At 53.8% G+C, this 19477-nt stretch overlaps 1 protein-coding gene across 2 annotated transcripts in view; it reads right to left on the reverse strand.

The window, feature by feature from the left end:
• GFPT2 (glutamine-fructose-6-phosphate transaminase 2) overlaps nt 1-14720 on the reverse strand; it is a 54270-nt gene extending 39550 nt beyond the window's left edge. The window contains exon 1 of one of the 2 annotated variants that reach the window (XM_054488248.2): nt 14573-14720. In XM_054488248.2, the coding sequence (XP_054344223.1) occupies nt 14573-14579 (7 nt within the window). In that variant the 5' untranslated portion in view covers nt 14580-14720. The remainder of the gene's footprint in view (nt 1-14572) is intronic. The other variant, XM_054488249.2, reaches the window with a different exon arrangement.
• Between the last annotated feature and the right edge of the window lie 4757 nt (nt 14721-19477).

A 19477-nucleotide genomic window follows, 5' to 3' on the forward strand; every position in this document is an offset into this window, starting at 1 on the left:
CAAAGGTCTCCCAGGGGCTTGCAGAGGTAGGTATGCCCCTCCCCGGGCACAGCTGAAGAACGGCGCACCCCTTTTTCCTCCTGTGACAAAAACCCCCAGAAAGCCTGTGTCACATGTCTTGGGCTGGCAGTTCCACTGCTGAGAACTTATCCTATGCTGAACTTGCAGGAGGCAGCTTTCAGCATGGCAATGTCCATAATAGAAAAGGCAGCAATGAAACCCAACCACCTTGGGACATCCGGAAGTCCCCACCTCCATGCACTCCCTGATTTGCAGAGCACGCATCTAGGAGTGCCATAGGAAGGGACAGCAGCCCCAGGGGCAGATGGGACAGGCGCGGGGGCCTTTGCTTCCACAGTCCCCTTCTCTGTAGGGCTGGAGCTTGACCTTAAATAAGCACTACTTGAGCCGGGTGCGGTGGCTCATGCCTGTAATCCCAGCCCTTTGGGAGGCCGAGGTGGGTGGATCACCTGAGGTCAGGAGTTCGAGACCAGCCTGGCCAACATGGTGAAACCCCATCTCTACTAAAAATGCAAAAATTAGCTGGGCGTGGTGGTGCATGCCTCTAATCCCAGCTACTCGGGAGGCTGGGGCAGGAGAATTGCTTGAACCAGGGAGCTGGAGGTTGCAGTGAGCCAAGATCGTGCCACAGCACTCCAGCCTTGCGACAGAGCTAGACTCTGTCTCAAAAAAAAAAAAAGCAGTACTTTTATGACAGCAAGAATAAAACCGTCTCATGCCCCTTGGCCCCCGCAGAATCCTTATGTTCAAGGTAGGCCTATGAGTCAAGAAGATTTTGTTCCATTTGACTTTCTGTATTCGTATTTCAAGATAATATTTTTCCAAACAGAAAGTTAGCCGTTGTGTTGGTTCTGCCTTCCAGATTCCTCCACTCCTCGTTTGTGATGACAGATCCTTGATCTCCTCTCTCCTGCCCTGTGCATGCCCCATCCCCATCCCGTCATCCCTCTGTCCTTTCGTCCTCGCTCCCACCGCTTAGGAAAACCTGCCCACTTCAAAGCTCAGCTCCAGCCCCCACCCTGGGCAGGTGTGCTCCTGGCTCTGGCCACTTCAGTGCTCTCACATCATGGGACACCCACAGTCCCCGCCAAGGGCACAGGCTGGTGCTTCTATCTTTGTATTCCTCACTGTGTGTTGGCACCCAGTCCTGTTCACATGTGGAACAGAATATGTGATGAGTGTGTATCCATATCCATGGAGGGAGGCAATAGTATGGATCATACAAACGTCGCTGGGTTTCAGGCATATTCACGGTAACTGTCCTAGTTGGCTTGAGCTGCTGTAACAAAACACCACAGACTGCCTGGGTTATAAGCCACAGATGTTTATTCTCACAGTTCTGAAGGCCGAGAAATCCAAGATCAAGTTGCTGGCAGATTCAGCGTCTGGTGAGGGCCCATTCCTCACAGACAGTGACTGCTCATTCCAACCTCATACGGTGGAAGGGGCCAGGGTCTCTCTGGAGGTTTTTTTTGTTTGTTTTTTGTTTTTGAGATGGAGTTTCACTCTTGTTGCCCAGGCTGGAGGGCAATGGCATGATCTCGGCTCATGGCAACCTCCGCTTCCCGGGTTCAAGCGATTCTCTTGCCTCAGCCTCCCGAGTAGCTGGGATTACAGGCATGTGCCACCACACCCGGCTAATTTTGTATTTTTAGTAGAGATGGGGTTTCTCCATGTTGGCCAGGCTGGTCTCGAACTCCTAACCTCAGGTGATCCGCCTGCCTCGGCTTCCCAAAGTGCTGGGATTACAGGCGTGAGCCACCCTGCCTGGCCCGCAGTATTTTTTTTTTTTTTTTTTTTTTTTTTTTGAGACAGAGTCTAGCTCTGTCGCCCAGGCTGGAGTGCAGTGGTGCAATCTTGGCTCACGGCAAGCTCCACCTCCCGGGTTCACACCATTCTCCTGCCTCAGCCTCCCGAGTGGCTGGGACTACAGCTGCCCGACACCACGACCGGCTAATTTTTTTTGTATTTTTAGTAAAGATGGGGTTTCACCGTGTTAGCCAGGATGGCCTCAATCTCCTGACCTCATGATCGGTCCACTTCAGCCTCCCAAAGCGCTGGGATTGCAGGCGTGAGCCACGGCGCCCGGCTCTGCAGTTTTTAAATAAGGGCACTCATCCCATTCGTTAGGCCCATGTCCCTATGACCTAATCACCTCCCCAAGGCCTCACCTCCTAGTAAGATCACCATGCAGCTGAGGATTTCAACAGATGAATGACGGGGGAACACAAACTCTCAGGCCACAACAGCAACTCGCCTTACTGAGAACTCCCTGTGGGCCAGGCCCTGGGCCACCAGTTCCCACAGAGTCATCCTATGCTCGAAACAGCCTCTGAGGCTAGTCCACAGCCCTCCTCTTAACTTCTGGACCAGAGCCACAGGGGAGCCTGTGACTCGTCCAGAGCCAGAGTGGAACCAAGAATCCCCGACTCAGGACTTAAAACACTCCTACCCACTGGCCAGCGCCCCGGGATGGATGCCACGAGGGTTACAAGCAGGTTTATTTTCCCAACTATGTTTTGCTGGGATGAGAGAAAGCATCTGATCAGGATTGAAATTTTTCCAGAGGTGAACCTCAGAGAGGACAACCTGCCCATAGATAATGGACAGCTGACTGATTATACACGAAACCACCTGGAATATCTCTGGTCATTAAGAAGATCAGATTCATGTCAATATGCTACATCTGAATAAATGATAAACTTCAATGAAATGAATGTTATATTCCTAAACAGTGAATGGGGTCCCATCATATAACCTTAATCTATAAACAGTCAAAAATAGGCAATAAAATTAAATAGTACTATAAATTATACTTAAATTCTTACTGAAAGCTACTGTACACAGGATATGTTTGCACATATGTATTAAGGTAGGGGATTTATATATAAAAATATGTACACTGTGCTTTCTGAGCAGTTACAGGCGTTTTCCTTTAAAATCAGCCAAGGGCAATTTTCTCGGTAGGCTATTTTTGTCCTCCTTGCCGTCTTTAGATCAGGTGAGAGGAGCTGAATGTAAGGGCTGTGTGTGCAGTTCAGGCCCTTCTCCGGCAGGGCTGAAGTGCCCCCAGCAAGGGCCGCGCAGCACTGCTGCTGAGTATTTATGGTTCCAGAAGCTCACACGACAGCCCCCAAACATCTGGGCATGGGAGGTACTTTTGTCACCTTATTTTTTAAAAAGATAGTTATTTTTTGATATGGTTTCGCTGTGTCCCCACCCAAATCTCATCTTGAATTGCAGCTCCCACAATTCCCACATGTTAGTATGAATCATGGGGGCGGATCTTTCCCATGCCATTCTCCTGAGAGTGAATAAGTCTCATGAGATCGGATGGTTTTATAAAGGGGAGCTTCTCTGTGCACACTCTCTTCTCTCGTCTGCTGCCACATGAGACGTGCCTTTCACCTTCCGCCATGACTGTGAGGCCTCCCCAGCCACGTGGAACTATGAGTCCATTAAACCTCTTTCTTTCGTAAATTGCCCAGTCTTGGGCGTGTCTTTATCAGCAGCATGAAAATGGACTAATACATCTTTTAATGTCAATTAAAAAAATTTTAACAGCTTTCTGGAGACATAAGTCATGTACCATGGCAACCTCCCATCTAAAGCATGCGATTCAGTGGTTTAGTATATTCAGAGTTGTGCAATTATCACCATTCATGTTTAGGTGAAACTTTTTTTTTTGTTTGTTTTTGAGACAGGGTATCGCTCTGTTGCCTAGGCTGGAGTGCAGTGGTGTGATCTCGGCTCACTGCAACCTCGAACTCCCAGGCCCAAGCTATCCCCACAGCCTTGGCCTCCCAAAATGCTGGGATTACAGGCATAAGCCACAGTGCTCAGCCTAGGCGAAACTTTTCATAACATTAATTCTTCTAAAAACAACCAGAGGCCAGCGCAGTGGCTCACGCCTGTAATCCTAGCACTTTGGGAGGCCAAGCTGGGCAGATCACGAGCTCAGGAGTTCAAGACCAGCCTGGCCAACATGGTGAAACCCTGTCTGAACTTAAAAAATAGAAAAACTAGCTGGGCGTGGTGGTGGGCACCTGTAATCCCAGCTACTTAGGAGGCTGAGGCAGGAGAATCTCTTGAACTCGGGAGGCAGAGTTTGCAGTGAGCTGAGATCGCACCACTGCACTCCAGCCTGGGTGACAGAGGGAGACTCCATCACAAAAAGAAAAAGAAAAGAAAACAAAACAAAAGAAAAGGAAAGAAAGAAAGAAAGAAAGAGTGAGAGAGAGAGAGAAAGAAAGAAAAAAACAACAATAACCAGAAAGTTCCCTTTGGGGACATGGTCAAATTCTGGTCAATGTAAAGACCACAGTTAAGCGAGGGAGGGAACAACTCAATAAAATCTTTGTTAGAGTCTTTTACACTGAACTTTCCTGGCATCCTGGGCTGGGAATGTTCTAGAATTAAACTTGTACCACCCTAAGGGAAGCAGACGGACATCACAGATGACACAAAGGTTCAGAAATGTACCCACTGCCAACTCTGAAAAGGTTTTGCATCTGAATGATGTTCCCGAGTGCTTCATGAGTCAGCTCTGCAACTCCCCCCTGCAGCTCCCCCACCTCCCAGCCACGCTTCACTCCTGCACACACGTCAGGTGAAAACGTTCGGCGCGCTCTGCAAGGCGCCACTGACTTTCAGACCCACGACAGCCTCCTGGACAGCAGTGGGGGTGTAAGGGGTCCTTGTCCTCAGGACCACCAGCTGTGTCCGTACCCAGCTGGGAGGCCCAGTGCCCACTCAGGCACAGCAGGGGAGCTGACTGCAGTGAGAAAAGCTGCCAAGGAGTGGTTTTCACCATCTTTGCGCAAGAACGCATACATCTCATTTTCACCACGAGCCCTCCTGCATAGTGACATCCCTTCAGTCATTTCTTTCATGAAGGAAGCTCTGTTTCTTTCCTTTTGCAGCTCATCCTCTTGGCTAGATCCTCCCTGCACTCTACTGCATTCAAGTGAATAAAATAGCGTTCACACTGTGCTCTTAGTATTTAAAAATAAAACACACAATAAAATGAAGCTCCTTTCCCAGAAATTTCTCCTGCTATTTACATCAGAATTCCCTTTTGGAATTCCTTCCATCCATAAATAAAAGCTACAATGAGCTTCCATCCATAAATAAAAGCTACACCCACCTCATTTTTTTAAACCTATGAGGTCGGTAAAGATCAAACAGTTTGACAGTGAGAGTTTAAATTCACATACCCTCTTTGGAAAGCAATCTGGCAATCTCTCAAAATTAAAAATGTACACATCTGTGGACCAGAGCTGTTGGGCTTCTAAGAAGGTATCCAGCGGACTTCTTTGCAGAGATGCACGTGCACATGTGCGAGGACAGCTGCTCAGGGCTCTTGTGGTTGCCAAAGACTAGTGACAGCCCGATGTCTGGCAAGGGACAGGCAAGGGACAGTGCAGCCACACAGCAGGGCCTTTTGCAGGCAGCCCTCAACAGAGAGCAAGGGAAAGCTGTGCATTCTCTTGGAAGGCAATGTAAGTCTCCAAGATGTGTCAAGGGAAAAAGAAGCTTGCAGAACATGAGTAAATTATGCACGGGCTGGGGGAGGAGCAGGGAGCATTTCCAGAAGGGCACCACGCCCAGAGGGCAGTCAGGGGTAGCCTCTGAGGTCACTGGATGTCGAGCAGAAACTTCCTTTCCACTGCACGTGTCCTCTTTATATGGTTAAGACATTTCACCATGTGCCCTTATGTGAATGAGGTGGTGGTGAGTACATCACCATTATCTAGATGCCAGATAATGTCTAAATAAGCAAAGACTTCATTCTATCCACGGGGGGATGTCCTAGCCAAGGCCTGAGGGTTGACATGGACCGACTGTTTGGACAGCGGTGTACACGACACAGACCTGCCTGGTTCACCTGGATTTCCTGTGGCACAGGCATTCTGCTGAGGGGGACCTGAGAGCTTCTGGGGACAGGAGGAGTGACCGTGAGGCACTTGGGACCCCCGGCCAGGCCGGACTTCTGGCTGGTTCTGCTTTCCACCGGTGCTTGAACCCTCCTGGCATGTCCGAAGCACGAGGGCCACAACGGCCCTTCCCTCTGCAGGGGACGCCAGGCCTGCCCTGGCCAGGTCCTCTTGCCCCTTGACAAGAGGCGCCGGGCCCACCTGACTTGGCTGGTCCCCAGTTCCACTCCCCTGGAAGAGCAACAGCCGTAAGAGGGCTATAAGCAGGGGCGACCTGAGCACATGCCCCAGCCTTAAAAACACCGGCTCAGGGCCACCCGCCTGGGTTGGCTTCCTCCCTGCTGCTGCCATTCACCAGCCAAGGCATACCCAGAAGCACAGAGGCCGTGGCCAGTGCCGGAACCCACCTCGAACCCCAGCTCTACCCCTCGATTTCGGTGCAGTCGCCAGCAAGTCACTGAATGTTCGGACCTCAGTTTCCCTGCCAGTGAAACAGGGTGATGGCTGCAATAGTGCCTGCCACAGGGCAAGGAGCTTGAGAAATTATCCCTTGAGAGATTATCATTCAATAAAACCAAAGGGGAAATAGTGCCATTTACTGTCATTTCATCTTGGCCTTCTGCCTGGGGAAATAATGGTTAAACCAAATGCGTTGTTTGGTTGTGGCTTGGTCAAGATTTAATTCATCTGTGAACAGTTCTCGGGCCCACAAGGCCGCGTTGCTGTACTAGGTGCTGCAAGCTACTGGGATGGACCCATCAGGGGGCCTCACTGAGGGCTCCAGAGAAGGACAGGGGTGCACAGGGACCTCCCAAGCCCACAGGGGAGGTGAGAAAGGGCTTCCCGCTGGGGTGGGAGTAGACAGCTCTTTGCAAAACTGGCTCTTGCTAGCTCTTCGCAAAGGCAGCTCTGACCCATTCTGCAGGTTTTAGCAGACTTTCCCGCCACCTTTTCCAGCCACATAGCCCTGACTATTCCACGCTGCCCTTGCTTCCTTGTCTTTTTCTTCGCCTCCCCGCTGGATTGTAACCTTCTGGAGGATGGGACCACATCTGTCTCATCCATTGCTGAGTCCTCAGCACCTGGCCCAGGGCCTGGCACATCTTAGGTGCTCAATAAATCCACGTTGAGTGAATGAATGAACAGATAGAGGAATGCCAGAGAAGGTAGCCTTTGAGCTGGGCCTGAGACAGCCACATTCAGCCAAGCATAAGCAGCTCCGCTCGCTGGGACCCACAGCAAGGACAAGAGGGACCCAGAGGCAGGAGGTCCCTGAGTGCCAGCCCCTTACAATGGGAGGATGGCGCCACCAGAGCTCTCGGTTAACCCCAAGATAATCAAACACAGAGGCTTACGTCCCCTCGCACAACACCCCCGGCCCCATGTGCCATGGGGATCCCAGGACTGGCATGAGGACAGCCTTCTAATCAAATGAGCCAGGGCCTAGGGAAGGCCCCCAGAACCCTGCTGGGTAAATCACCATCTACAGTGACTCCCCACATGCTAACCCTTCCTGAACCTCACCTCCTCTAATCCTCATGACATCCTGTGCCAAGAGACTGTAGTTCCCAGGGACAGAGATGGCATTGGAGGCTCCACCTCCAAAGACTTGAGTAATTCACAGCCAGGTCTGCCTGATTGCAAGCCTGCGCTCACCACTTCTACCCCCACCTCCCCACAATCAGCATAGAAACCTATCCCAAGGAGAGAGGCCTAGCTCACACAGAGGGTTCCTGGCTTCTGGCGAGATGCCCGCCTAGCACGAGATGGGTCCAGGACAGGTGCTGCCCCCTGAGAGCCGAGCCCCACCACGGGACACTCCAGCTTCCAACTCCACCTTTCTCTTCCTGTTCAGGCCCCTCCCCACCAGGGCCTCGGTGACCACGGCAAGGCAGGTTCCAGCTTCATCCCTCTCTCGTCTTCTCTGCCCCGGGGGCCCACCGTGTGGCGTCAACCCCTCTTGCTGTCTGGCCTGAGCCCGCCTTGCTCCCCATGCCACCCTGCAGTGTTCACCCTCTGGGTCCCACTCCTGCAGGGTGCCCTCAGCCCAGTGCGTGCGCCCCTGGGGCCCCCAGGCCTATGCACATGTGATGCCTTCTCCAACCCCCTACCCCAAATGAAGATCTTTTCCCTCCTCTGAACCCCTTTTTCCAACTTTCCGTCCCCTTTTCAAGGCATCTGTCACTTTCCACCTTGATCTACTGCTCTTTCCTAGCCTCCACTCCCGGGACTGCCCACGGCGTAAAAGAGGCATCACTGGCAGGCGACAGGGTTTTAAGTGAGCTGAGAATGGGGCAGTAAATAACACCAAATTTCTTTGGGGGAAAGTTCTCCCCTTTCTGTTACTCTTCTTAACTTGGAAATCTCCTTGCAGAACTGAGAGGGAACAGACATCAGGCCTAGCAAACCTGGGAGCAGTCTTATTTCTCACACTGAAGAGGCAGGAGATGGACCCAGCCAGGTGGGGGATGCTGAGCACCCAGAGGGGCTGGACAGGGAGGTCCTTCAGGTTCCCAAGAGCCTGCAGAGGGTTGGGATTGAGAGGCCAGGAGAGCCGAAGGCAGGAGAGCCTGAAAATGCAGGCTTTATGGAAAGTCTGAGATACAGGATCCTGGAGTTCTTTTTAAAGAAAAGGAGCACTTTGCAACCTCTGCAAAGATGGCCCTGGGCCAAGCATCCTTCCCACCAGCAGGAGAGCCCAGGTGGCTTGGAGAAAGGCCCAGCCTGGGGGCAGAGGCTGCCCTGGCCCCACCACCCAGCTTGGTCATGTGCCCTGTGGTCACCCACCCAGAGCTTCCAGACAGCCTTTCAGGGCCCTATCCTCAAAATTGATAGATAAAATGAACCGGGAAAGGTCCCAGAAGGAGAGGGACTGAGAAAAACTCAAGGGGATTCCAGAAAGGACTTGACGTGAGCCCTCCGAGAGGAGACTGTAGCCTCTTGGCCCCAGCTCACTGCTATGATCTGGGGCTTCCAGCACTTTCTCTACACAAGGCCCGAGAGATCACACAGGAAGTCAGGAGCAAAGACACCAAGAAGGGGCAGGCAGGCAGGGCCTCTGAAGCTCAGGGTTCAACCCCCAATTGACAGACAAGGACAACGGCCAGCGCAGGGAGGTGACATTCCCTGGACACCCAGCCAGAAGGTCAGCCACACTGGGGAACTGAATTCCTGGGATTTCCCCTACACCCCCTGGAGTGCTGAGGGTGGGGGTGGAGGGGAGGAATGATTTGCGGCCTGGGGGATGGGGAAGACACCACTTCGCAGCAGCCAAGTTGGGCCCATGTTCTGATTCTGGTGACGCTGTTTTGAAAAATCTCTCCAACTTTCCAAGCATCGGCTTCCCAACGAAAGCCCAGCCTTCACTGTGAGTGAGGGGACTGCTCCAGGGAGAGGCCCAGCCAGTGCTCCACACAGGAGAGGCTGGCTCTGGGAAGCTATGTCACCACCCACCCAGGCCGGGACTCACCCCTCAGAGAGTCTGTCTTTCTCCCACCCTCTGTTGCTTCTCCGAACTGAAGGGGCTGACCTTTACAGTCCATGCGCCTCCTAGAGATTAGATATCATCCCAGGTCCCAAACTGGATTACTTCCTGCCTCAACAGAAGAGTACGGCCAAGTTGAATGTCTGCCTCAATGAGTGCTCGTGAAATTCCCGAGCATGTACACGTGTGTGCCTGGGCCTGCCTGTGTGTGTTGGGGGAAGAGGGACAGGTCCACTCTCCAGGGTGAGGCCCACAGGTGTGGGTAGTCCCCTGGGCCTTGGGCAAGGGCTGCTGAGGAGCTGTAGCCTCTCTGGCCCTCCAGCCTTCATTCTCATACACTGGGAAAGGCCACTTGGTGAAGCAGGGATGACAATTCCTGCCAACTCCTTGCAGAAACAAGATCAAAGCTGGAGGTGCCGCAGATGCATGTGATCCCACGCCAGGCTCTTACAGAAAGACAGAGGAGCCTGCGGGCCTGGCGGGGGCCCTGAGCAGACCCGGCACCTGGCTCAGGGTAAGAAGGGGACTTGGCTCCCCTGGAGACAGCCCTAGACTGCCCCAGGCCTCTTTGGGACCCCAGGAGTTAAAGTGACCTCACCATTGGAATCCATGAGATAATAGACTCTGCTTCCTGCGGTAACCTGGACAGGACATTTCTTTTCTTTTTTTTTTTTTCTTTTTTTGAGACAGGGTCTTGCTCTGTCACCAGGATGGAGCGTAGTGGCACGATCTCAGCTCACTGCAACCTCTGCCTCCCAGGTTCAAGCAATGTTCCTGCCTCTCCTTCCCGAGTAGCTGGGACTACAGGTGCGTGCCACCACACCCAGCTAATTTTTTATATTTTAGTAGAGACGGGGTTTCACCATGTTAGCCAGGATGGTCTCAATCTCCTGACTTTGTGATCCACCCACCTCGGCCTCCCAAAGTGCTGGGATTACAGGTGTGAGTCCCCGTGCCCGGCCATTTCTATTTTTTAATAGAAAAGTTGCCAGTGTCCCTTTCATTCTTACAGTTTCACCAAAAACAAAGTGGGAAGTGATATATACTCTAAAATTTAAGTAAAAGAAAAAAAATCTTAAGAAAAGAAGGGGACAGGTACAGTGGCTCATGCCTGTAATCCCAGCACTTTGGGAGGCTGAGGCGGGAGGATGGCTTGAGCCCAGGAGTTCAAGGATGCAGTGAGCCATGATTGCCCCACTGCATCCCAGCCTGGGTAACAGAGTGAGACCCTGCCTCTAAAAATAAAAATAAAATACCTAAATAGTTAAATTGTTTTATCGTGAAATTCATTTTCAGAATTTTCTCTCAAACTTATAACCTCAAATTAATCTCTCTTTATAAGCTAATTTTGCCAGATACAAAAATAATCTCTCAATTGAAAAGCACTGTTTACTGACGCTATACCATAAAGGTATAAAAAGAAGGTTTTTCTGAATTTGGGAAAACCCTGAGGAGACAGTGGAGGGCTGCAGCCAGCCCAGAGACTGGAGCCACACGGCTACAAGCCAAGGAACGCGGCAGCCCCAGGAGCTGGGAGAAGCCGGGATGGATTCACCCCTGGAGCCTCTGGAGGAGGCACAGCCCTGAAGGTACCTTGATCTGGGCCCAGTAAAACCGATTCTGGACTTGTGGTTTCCAGAACTGTGAGAGAATACGTTTCTGTTGTTTTAAATCAGCAAGTTTGCAGTCATTTGTTACAGCAGCCAGTGGAGACGAACACACCAACCAGGACAAAAGATGGTGATGTCAAGGCAAGGGCTTCACCTTCTGGCAAGAACTAAGAATTCTCCAGTTCTTCACAGTGATTGTGTTTTTTTTTCCTCCCTCACAGATTACTAAGTGCAGTATGGGAAGCACAGGGACCGTTTACAAATTGGTGGATGGGAAGCGCAAATCCTTCCTGCCAAATCCCCGTGCGTGCCTGGTCCATGCTGCCATGCCAGCCCTGGCTCATGCTGTGCCCCAGCCCAGCGTGCCTGCCACCCCCTCCTCTCTGCGGGCCCGTGCCTGTGTCTGGGTCCCTGGGGCACTGCCCCAGGTCCCTCCCCTTCTTCCTAGGAAAGTCAGCTCCTGCCTCTGTTGCACAGAGTCCCATGAGTGAGGGAAGCGGCTGGGAAGGACTGGGAGGACAGGGGAGTTTGTGTCCATCACCCAAGGGGTCACTCAGGCCCTATTTGGAAATAAGGACTCCAGGTTGCTCATCTTCAGATTTTATCAAGAGAAGCCAAAACTCCCACCTACTTATGTGAAATCTCCCACTTTTGTACTTTGGTAACTAATATAGGAAAAGGTTTAAACCCTGTGCACCAAACAAAAAGATGTCTGTCTTCCCTATTCGGCCAGTACTCTACCAGGCTGTAGCCCGTGCTCAAGGTCTTCCCTCCGCAGCAGCACTGCCCTGATCAACATCCCGTCCCTGCTGGTGACTAGTCTCTGGACTAGCCCTGAGGCTCACCTGACCCTTCTTTGAGGGGAGGACCACACCCATGAGATCTTCGACTCCCCCAGGGCCTGGAAAACACTGGGCATTTCCACTAGTGGCTGAACGAAAAAGGAAGGAGAGAAGGAAAGGAGAGAGAGAGGGAGGAAATATTGTAAATTTTCTGTCGCAGAAAGTCAGCAAAATGCCAGCAACTTTCGGATGTCAATAAAACCTAAGTGTCATTTCAGCTAAATTCTCAGTGCACTGAAAGTTTTTGAGAATCATCTGCTGTTTGTAGAGGATCAACGACTGCTGAGTCCTGGCTTCCCATGAGAGAAGCAGCAGGATAAAGGACAGCAAGACATAATCTCAGCAGTGTCATCGGCCAAGTGATAAGGAAGGGCCTTAGGTCTCCGCCCCTGAGGGAACGGCCCAGGAGATCTGAGACCCGAGGCCTGCTCAGACACCAGGTGCGCACAGACTTCGCAGGGCCTCAGCTTCCCCAGCGTAAAGTGAAGAGCTTATCTGGTTTTTTCTAGGAGCATGTTCACGATTCTTGCAGTATCCTTGTACTAACAGCATAATCACTACGTTTTTTTCTGTAGACATTGATTAAATTTTCAAAAATTTAAATGAATTCATGCCAAAAGAAAACAACCATAAAAGGAAAATCAGTATGACTTGTCATACATACTCAGACCATCATCCCCCCAAAACAGACCAATGTATTCAATTCTAGCCAGCTGCTGCTGCCTGCTCTGAGCCAGGAATGGCTTCTCCTCTGCAAAGGATACTTAGCAAGTGTCAGAGAGATGTTAAGGACACATTGGCACCAAGTTAAAACTTTCTCCTGATGTTCTTGAAAAGGAAATAACTTTCCCATGCAGGGATTCCACGACTTCCTGCTGAGCTGTGCCCTCCCCACTTCCCCCACCCTGCCCCCAGCCCCAAATCCGCAAATCTGGGAATTCTGAGAAGGCACCTAACCCAGCACACACTCTTTGATTCTGGCTCCGAGTGGGCACCCCCATGGACCACAGCCACCCCTGAGCCCTGGGTGTCCTTTGGGGACCTCAAGCTCCTTCTCACATACAACCACAAGTCAGTACCAGAAAATCTGAGGATACAGGTGGTCACACCCCAAGCTCAACCTTTCCCTAGGTGACAACGTGTGTGTGTCCCTTTAAGAAGCAGAACAAAAACACTTGTGATTTTGTGAGCTGGAGGAGGTAGAGCCCCCCCAAAGCTCAGAGAGACTTGGGAAAAAGCAAGATGCCAGTAGGAAGGAGGATGGCAGGCAGGGGTGGCAGTGGGGGCAGAGGAGCATCTGAAAGGAAGGGGAAGGGGAGCCTCTGGTGCTGTGGGGCAGACCCTCCTGGTTCAAGGGTCTCCTGCACAAGTCTGGCTCCAAGGCCACCAGTTTTGGCCAAGGGTCTTGAATGCTACACTGAGAGGTGTGGAACATTAGGGCTTGGACATCTGGCAAAACTACCACCTTTGCCTCATCTCTGCCCCCAGAAACACCCAAAGGTGGCTCTACACATGGCGAATGGCGTCTGGGAGAACGAGATTTTAGCTGAGGGTTCAGGAATTTCCACGGATGCCTGTTCAGCCTGGGTGAGGCGGCATCGCGAAGCACGCTGCCCGCTCCCCCGTAGGTCGTTCCCTTCTGCTGAGCAGCTGGCCTCCGAAACAAGGCCCGCACAGACCTCGGCCAGGGCTCACCGCGGGCGCACCCCACCCCGGCCCTCAGCAAAGTCAGAGAGAGGCCTTTCATGGCTTCAAAAGTTCCTCCAGGTCCTCCAGCCACAGGAGGCTGGAATTGGTAACTGAATCCTACTCAAGAAAAAAAAAAAGAGCACAGTGACCTTTTGTCCCAGCAGAAGTTCCCGGCTCTCTCCCGGCCAGCGGAGGCGGCCCAGCCAGGAGAGTAAAGAATTGCAGATGTGCGCTCCGGGCCGCGGCCGCCCTCCCCACGGCCCCGCAGCCACGCGGGACAGACAGCGCGGGACCGCCGCGGGAATCGCACGCCCGGCCCCGCTCCCCGCCCCGGGCTCCCTCTCGGAGCTTCGGGCCGAGGCTCGGGCAGTGACTGCCTCTTCCCCGCGCGAAGAGGCGGTAACACGGCACCAACCCTTCTAGGGACCACGTTCCTTTGGGGTCGCGAGGAGGGCGCGCAGGCCCTGCCTGAGGCACTGACGCAGCGGGGGCGACCGGGCGGGCTGCGGGGACGGCGGGGCGGGGTCGCCTCTCCTGTCCTCGGTGGGCGCGGCGGGCTGAGTCGGGGTGGGCGCCCCGCACTCGGGATGCGCCGGCCTGCGCGTGGCCGCCTTTGTGGGCGACCGGGAGACGTGGAGGAGAGCGACCTCGGGCGGCTTGGGGTGGGGACCCCTCTGTTACGGGGTCCAGGCCGGACCGGACCAAGTCCCTCCCCTCCGTGGGGACCGGGCCTCGGTCCCCCTCCCTGTGTTCGAGACCAAGAGTCGGGTTGGGCATCCCCCACCCACACCTCCGAGACAGCCACTCGGGGAACGGGGGCGAGGGGCAGGCAGGCCCGGCCGACGACAGCCCCTCGGTAGGGGCCCGGGGCAGATCGGCGCCCCCAGCCGGGTCCTCGGCGCCTGCTTGCGGGCGGAGGCGCTGAGAGGCTGCGGCGCCGGGACCCGCGGGCGGCGCGGAGGAGGCGGCTCGGGCGGGCGCGGCACTCACCGCACATCGTGGCTGCTTCTCGGGCTCCTTCGGGGCTCGGGGGCTCTGCCTGTTCGGACGCTGGGGCTCCTCCGTGGGCTCCGTGGGCTCCGCGGGCTCCAGCTCCCGCCGCTCGGCCTCCAGCCCTTATAACCCGGAGCCCTCCGAGAGGGGCGGGGAGGGGGCGGGGAAGGGGCGGGGAAGGGGCGGGGAAAGGGGCGGGGACTCCAGCCTGCCTGCTCCCATTGGCCCCCGGTTGTCGTGACAACGACGGGACCCGGCCCCCAGGAGCCAGGGAGGGGGCCGAGGGGCGGCTCCCAGGCGCGGGTCGGGCCTGTAAGGCTGGGGCGCCCGACGCCAGATCCCGGAGGGGGGCTTAGGGCAACAACGGCCCGAGTTCAGACCCCGACTCAACCACGGAGTAGGCGTGGAAGCCGGGCAGGGCCCGATCGCGCTGTGCCTCCGCTTTCCCATCTGTGAAACGGGGCTTCCCAGGGAAGCTCCCTCGCGGGGGGTGCTGAGAAGTCAGACGGTCTGTGTAAGGGGCAGAGCAAGGGGTCCGGCATCACACGCGCGCTCAGGAAACCCGCGTGAGCCGCGGTTCCTGCCGCGCTCCCATCTGTGTGACAGGCTTGCTTCAGAGCTCCACAAACCTATAAGCCTGGTCCTCACCCTGCATGGAGAGAACTCCTGGGCTTGGCGGAGAGATGAGAAAACTGAGGCTCCCGGAGGCAGAAAAGGACTCTGCCAAAACCGGACCGAAGCGGCGGTGGCAGAATTCGAACCTGGGATTTACTGCAGAGCCCGAGCTTGAAGGCGACGGTTCCGCAGGTTGTGAACGAAGCTGGAGGCGCCCCAGGAAGCCCCGACCCCACCGGCGCCGAGCTGCCCCCGCAGATCTGCCCTGCGCTGCAGGCCCGCGAGGAACCCGGGGGTTCCCACGCCTGGGGTCGGAATCCGACCCCCCAGTGAGGCACCAAGGCCTGCGTTTCTCCGCCCTGGTTCCCGGCCGTCCCTCCCCTTCCCCCTGCACTCTGGGCCCCTCGTCTCCCGAGGAAGGTCACGAGAACCGGCCCAACGTTTGCGCACTTTGAAGCTTTTTTTTTTTCTTAAAAAAATCCTGAAATTCTAAACAGATCCTCCTCAGTCGTGTAAAAAAAAAGATTTTTACATCTCGTCTAGAGCATTTTTCTGACATAATTCCTCCCTAGTTTCACCGCGACTCTGCAGGCCCTGGGAGAAGGAGGTTGTGCCATTGGAGGATTGAGAAAACTGAGGCTCCACGACAGCGAAGGAGGGGGCTTGGGTGAGTCGAGTTGTTGGGAAATCTCAGAGCGACCCAGGAGCCGCCGTGTTTGCCCCCAACCCTCCACTATGCAGGGTCGCTTTCCTTCCTTCCTTCTCTCATTCCTAAGTACCCACTTCACACCTGTCGGGATGCAGGTGCTAGAGACTTATTGATGAATGAGAACAGATCTGGCCCTGCCCTCCTGGCACTTACAAGTGAAGGGGAAGCAGATACTAAGCTCGTGGTTACACAGAGAGCTAAAAATTCCAGGTAGGATACAAGGAGGGGGCTGGGCCAGCGGTGGAGAGGTTGCCAGGCTCTGCCTGGGACTGGGCAGGGCTGTGCTGGTGCAGGTGGTCCAGAGCCTCGCGAAGCCAGGAAGGAGAGAGCAGCAGGCAGTGCAAAGGTCCCCTGGGTGAGGGCTAGAACTTGAATGTGGAGATCAGGTTGTTTGGCCCAGACTGGCCTCCACTGTTGTAACTGAGGTGGGGACAGGGTGATGTCATCAGGCCCTCTGCTAGCACCAAGACCCCAGGAGCCCTGGGGTCCTAGCAGGGTCCAAATCTGTCCTTCATCGTCCTGGAGGAGTCACAGCTCCATGGTGAGGAATGGCATGAGTGCACACTACCACCCATGGGGATGTGTCTGTAGCAGCTGCTGGCCTAGCATCACTCCTGCTTTGAGCACCAGCCCTCTGAGAGTCGTTTGGGAGGTTGATGGTCTGGGCCTGGCCACATAGCCTGGGCAGTGGTTCAGAGGTCAGCATATGGCCCAGGTTGGGACGTTGACGACTTGCTCCAGCACATGAGGGAAACCAGCAGAAAAGATGAGCTTGGCCTGGCACAGTAGCTTGGGTCTGTCATCCCAGCACTTTGGGAGGCTGAGGCAGGAGAATTGCTTGAGGCCAGAAGTTGGAGACCAGCCTGGGCAACAGGGAGACCCATCTTTACAAAAAGTTAAAAAAAAAAAAAAAAAAAAAAAAAAATAGCCAGGCGCGCTGGGCACAATGGCTCATGCCTGTAATCCCAGCACTCTGGGGGGCAAAAGTTTGAGATCTTTGGGATTGCTTGAGCCCAGGAGTTCGAGACCAGCCTGGGCAACACAGCAAAACCCGTCTCTACTAAAAACACAAAAATTAGCCAGGTGTGGCAATGTGCACCTGTAGTCTCAGCTACTTGAGAGGCCCAGGCACGAGAATGGCTTGAAACTGGGAGGTAGAGGCTGAAGTGAGCCGAAACTGCACCACTACACTCCAGCCTGGGTGACAGAGCAAGACTGTCTCAAAACAAAACAAAAATCCAGGTGTGATGGCATGTGCCTGTAGTCCCAGCTACTCAGGAGGCGGGAGGACGGCTTGATCAGCCTGGACAACATATTAAAACCTTGTTTCTACAAAGTAATTTTTTTAAATAAAAAAGATGGCTTATCCTCTCCTGAGTGGCGTGGCTGGTAGGAGGATGTCCTGACGATGCTGGGGACCTTCTCATCACTCTTGCACTGGGGTGGAGAGAGGCCACTGAAGAGCGGGGCAATTGGAGCAAGGCAGATGGATCTAGGATGGAGACGATACACATCAGAGCCCCTGAATTCGGCCAGGTCTGAAGCCAGGATTTATCCCTGGACTTCTCAGTATCAGGGCTCAATAAATTCTCATCTTTGCTTGAGGTGCTCTGAAATGACTTCTGTCATTTGCAACCAAGTAGAGTCCTGACTCTTTGATCGTGCTGGAACTAAAGTCTGAGGCCCAGGGGAGTGGTTAGGCAGGAAGCCAGTGGCAGCCCAGAAAGGTGGCCTGGTCTGGATCAGGGGGCCCAAGCTTGTCCCTTCTGAAGGAGGGAAGATACAGGGCCATGCCTAGGTGCCTCTCTCAGCTGGATCCCATACCTGTGCTTACAGGGGGAGCAGGGTGCTGAGTCTGCTCCTAATGGTCCCAGTGTCCACTGCCCATCCTGCTCTCCACGGCTGGCCCCAGCCACACTTTCCACGAGTGCCTCAAACCTTCTGGCCAGCAAGTGAGCCAAAGACCTGCCTGCTTCACTTACACAGCTTTTGCAAGCACTTGATAGTTGGGAGATTTGCTCATCGATCTGGCTTCTCCCGAACAACCCAGAGATATTTTCCCCTCCCCCAGGCTCTACCCCCAACACAAACTGCCCAGTTGGGTCCCATGGCTGTCCAGGTAGATGAGGAATGCACCTGCCATCCCCTGGCCACAGGTCCTGTTCAGCTGCTTTTCCCTGTGACATTTCCACTACGGTCTGCAACTCCTGTGGGGTCCAGGCTGGACTTTCGCTAATTCTCATGCTGTCATCAGGGTTCTGTCTACCACTTTCCACCAGCCCAGCTCTGCCTGAATCTGGCTGGGCTATGGCTGCAGGGTGACCTGAAGTGGTCACCTATTCTTCCTGGTCTCCTTTTGCCCTTCCAGATGTAGAAATGCCAGGCACATCTCAGTGTGGCCTAGAGACACAGCCCAGCCCAGGGACCACAGGGCCTCCTGAACTTCAGCAGAGGGCCCAGGGGGCTGGGGGTGCAGGTCGCTGAGGCCTGCAGCTGGGAGTCCTGCACTGGATCACTCCATGCGTGGGGAGGGAGATCCTAGGGGAACCTCTGAGTGGTGCCCACAGTGGGCAGTGGGTGGGGTTCAGGGAGCCCAGGGGAGACATCACAGGTGTCATGACTCGGACAAAGTGTCCTGCCTCAGGGAGGCTGATCCTCAGCTCAAACTTAAGATGATGGGGCACCAGGAGGAGCAGGACTAAGGGCCAGACCTGGGCATGGGGCAGGAAGCCACACCGCTCCACCCCCCGCCCCTCTTCAGAGGCTGGGATAGGGTGGATGGGGCATGAGCAGGTCACAAGAGAAAAAAAAAGAAAAATCCCCGGTTAGGAAAAATCTGAGAAAACTGATCTGGGGCCAGGATTCAAGGACAGCCAGAAGTGGAGAGCCAGGCAGGAAACCAAGGCAAGAATCGGCAGACCTCATGCATTCTTTTATGATTGTAGGGTTTGTTTTTTTTTTTAAATAGGGCTACATATACATTTTATAACTTTTTTCTTTTTGAGACAAAGTTTCACTTTGTTGCCCAGACTGGAGTGCAGTGCCAGGATCTTGGCTCACTGCAACCTCTGCCTTCCCCATTCAAGCAATTCTCATGCCTCAGCCTCCTGAGTAGCTGGGATTACAGGTGCCTGCCACCATGCTCAGCTGATATTGTTTGTATTTTAGCAGACACAGGGTTTCACCATGTTGCCCAGGCTGGTCTCTAATTCCTGAGCTCAGGCAATCCACCTGTCTTGGCCTCCCAAAGTGCTGGGATTACAGGCGTGAGCCACCACGCAGTGCCTGAACCACTGCACCCGGCCAATTTTTTTCTTACAGAAGAAATACATGTTCATTTTAAGAAATAGAGAATAAAAATGTTTTTAAAGGTTAATAACTCATCTTTTTACCCACCACCAAATGTTATTCTCTGCATCTATAATCAGTATTTAAACAAAAATATAGTCATTCTGCAAACATTGTTTTGTAGCTGGAATTTGACTTCTGGTTAGAAAGAACTTCAAATTGTGCTGCAAAGCTGGGATCTGGCCCAGAGTCATCAGTGCTGTCCCTGATGCACCTCTGTGCCACGGCAT

The sequence above is a fragment of the Pongo pygmaeus genome, chromosome 4, assembly GCF_028885625.2.
Source record: "Pongo pygmaeus isolate AG05252 chromosome 4, NHGRI_mPonPyg2-v2.0_pri, whole genome shotgun sequence".
Lineage (NCBI taxonomy): Eukaryota > Metazoa > Chordata > Mammalia > Primates > Hominidae > Pongo > Pongo pygmaeus.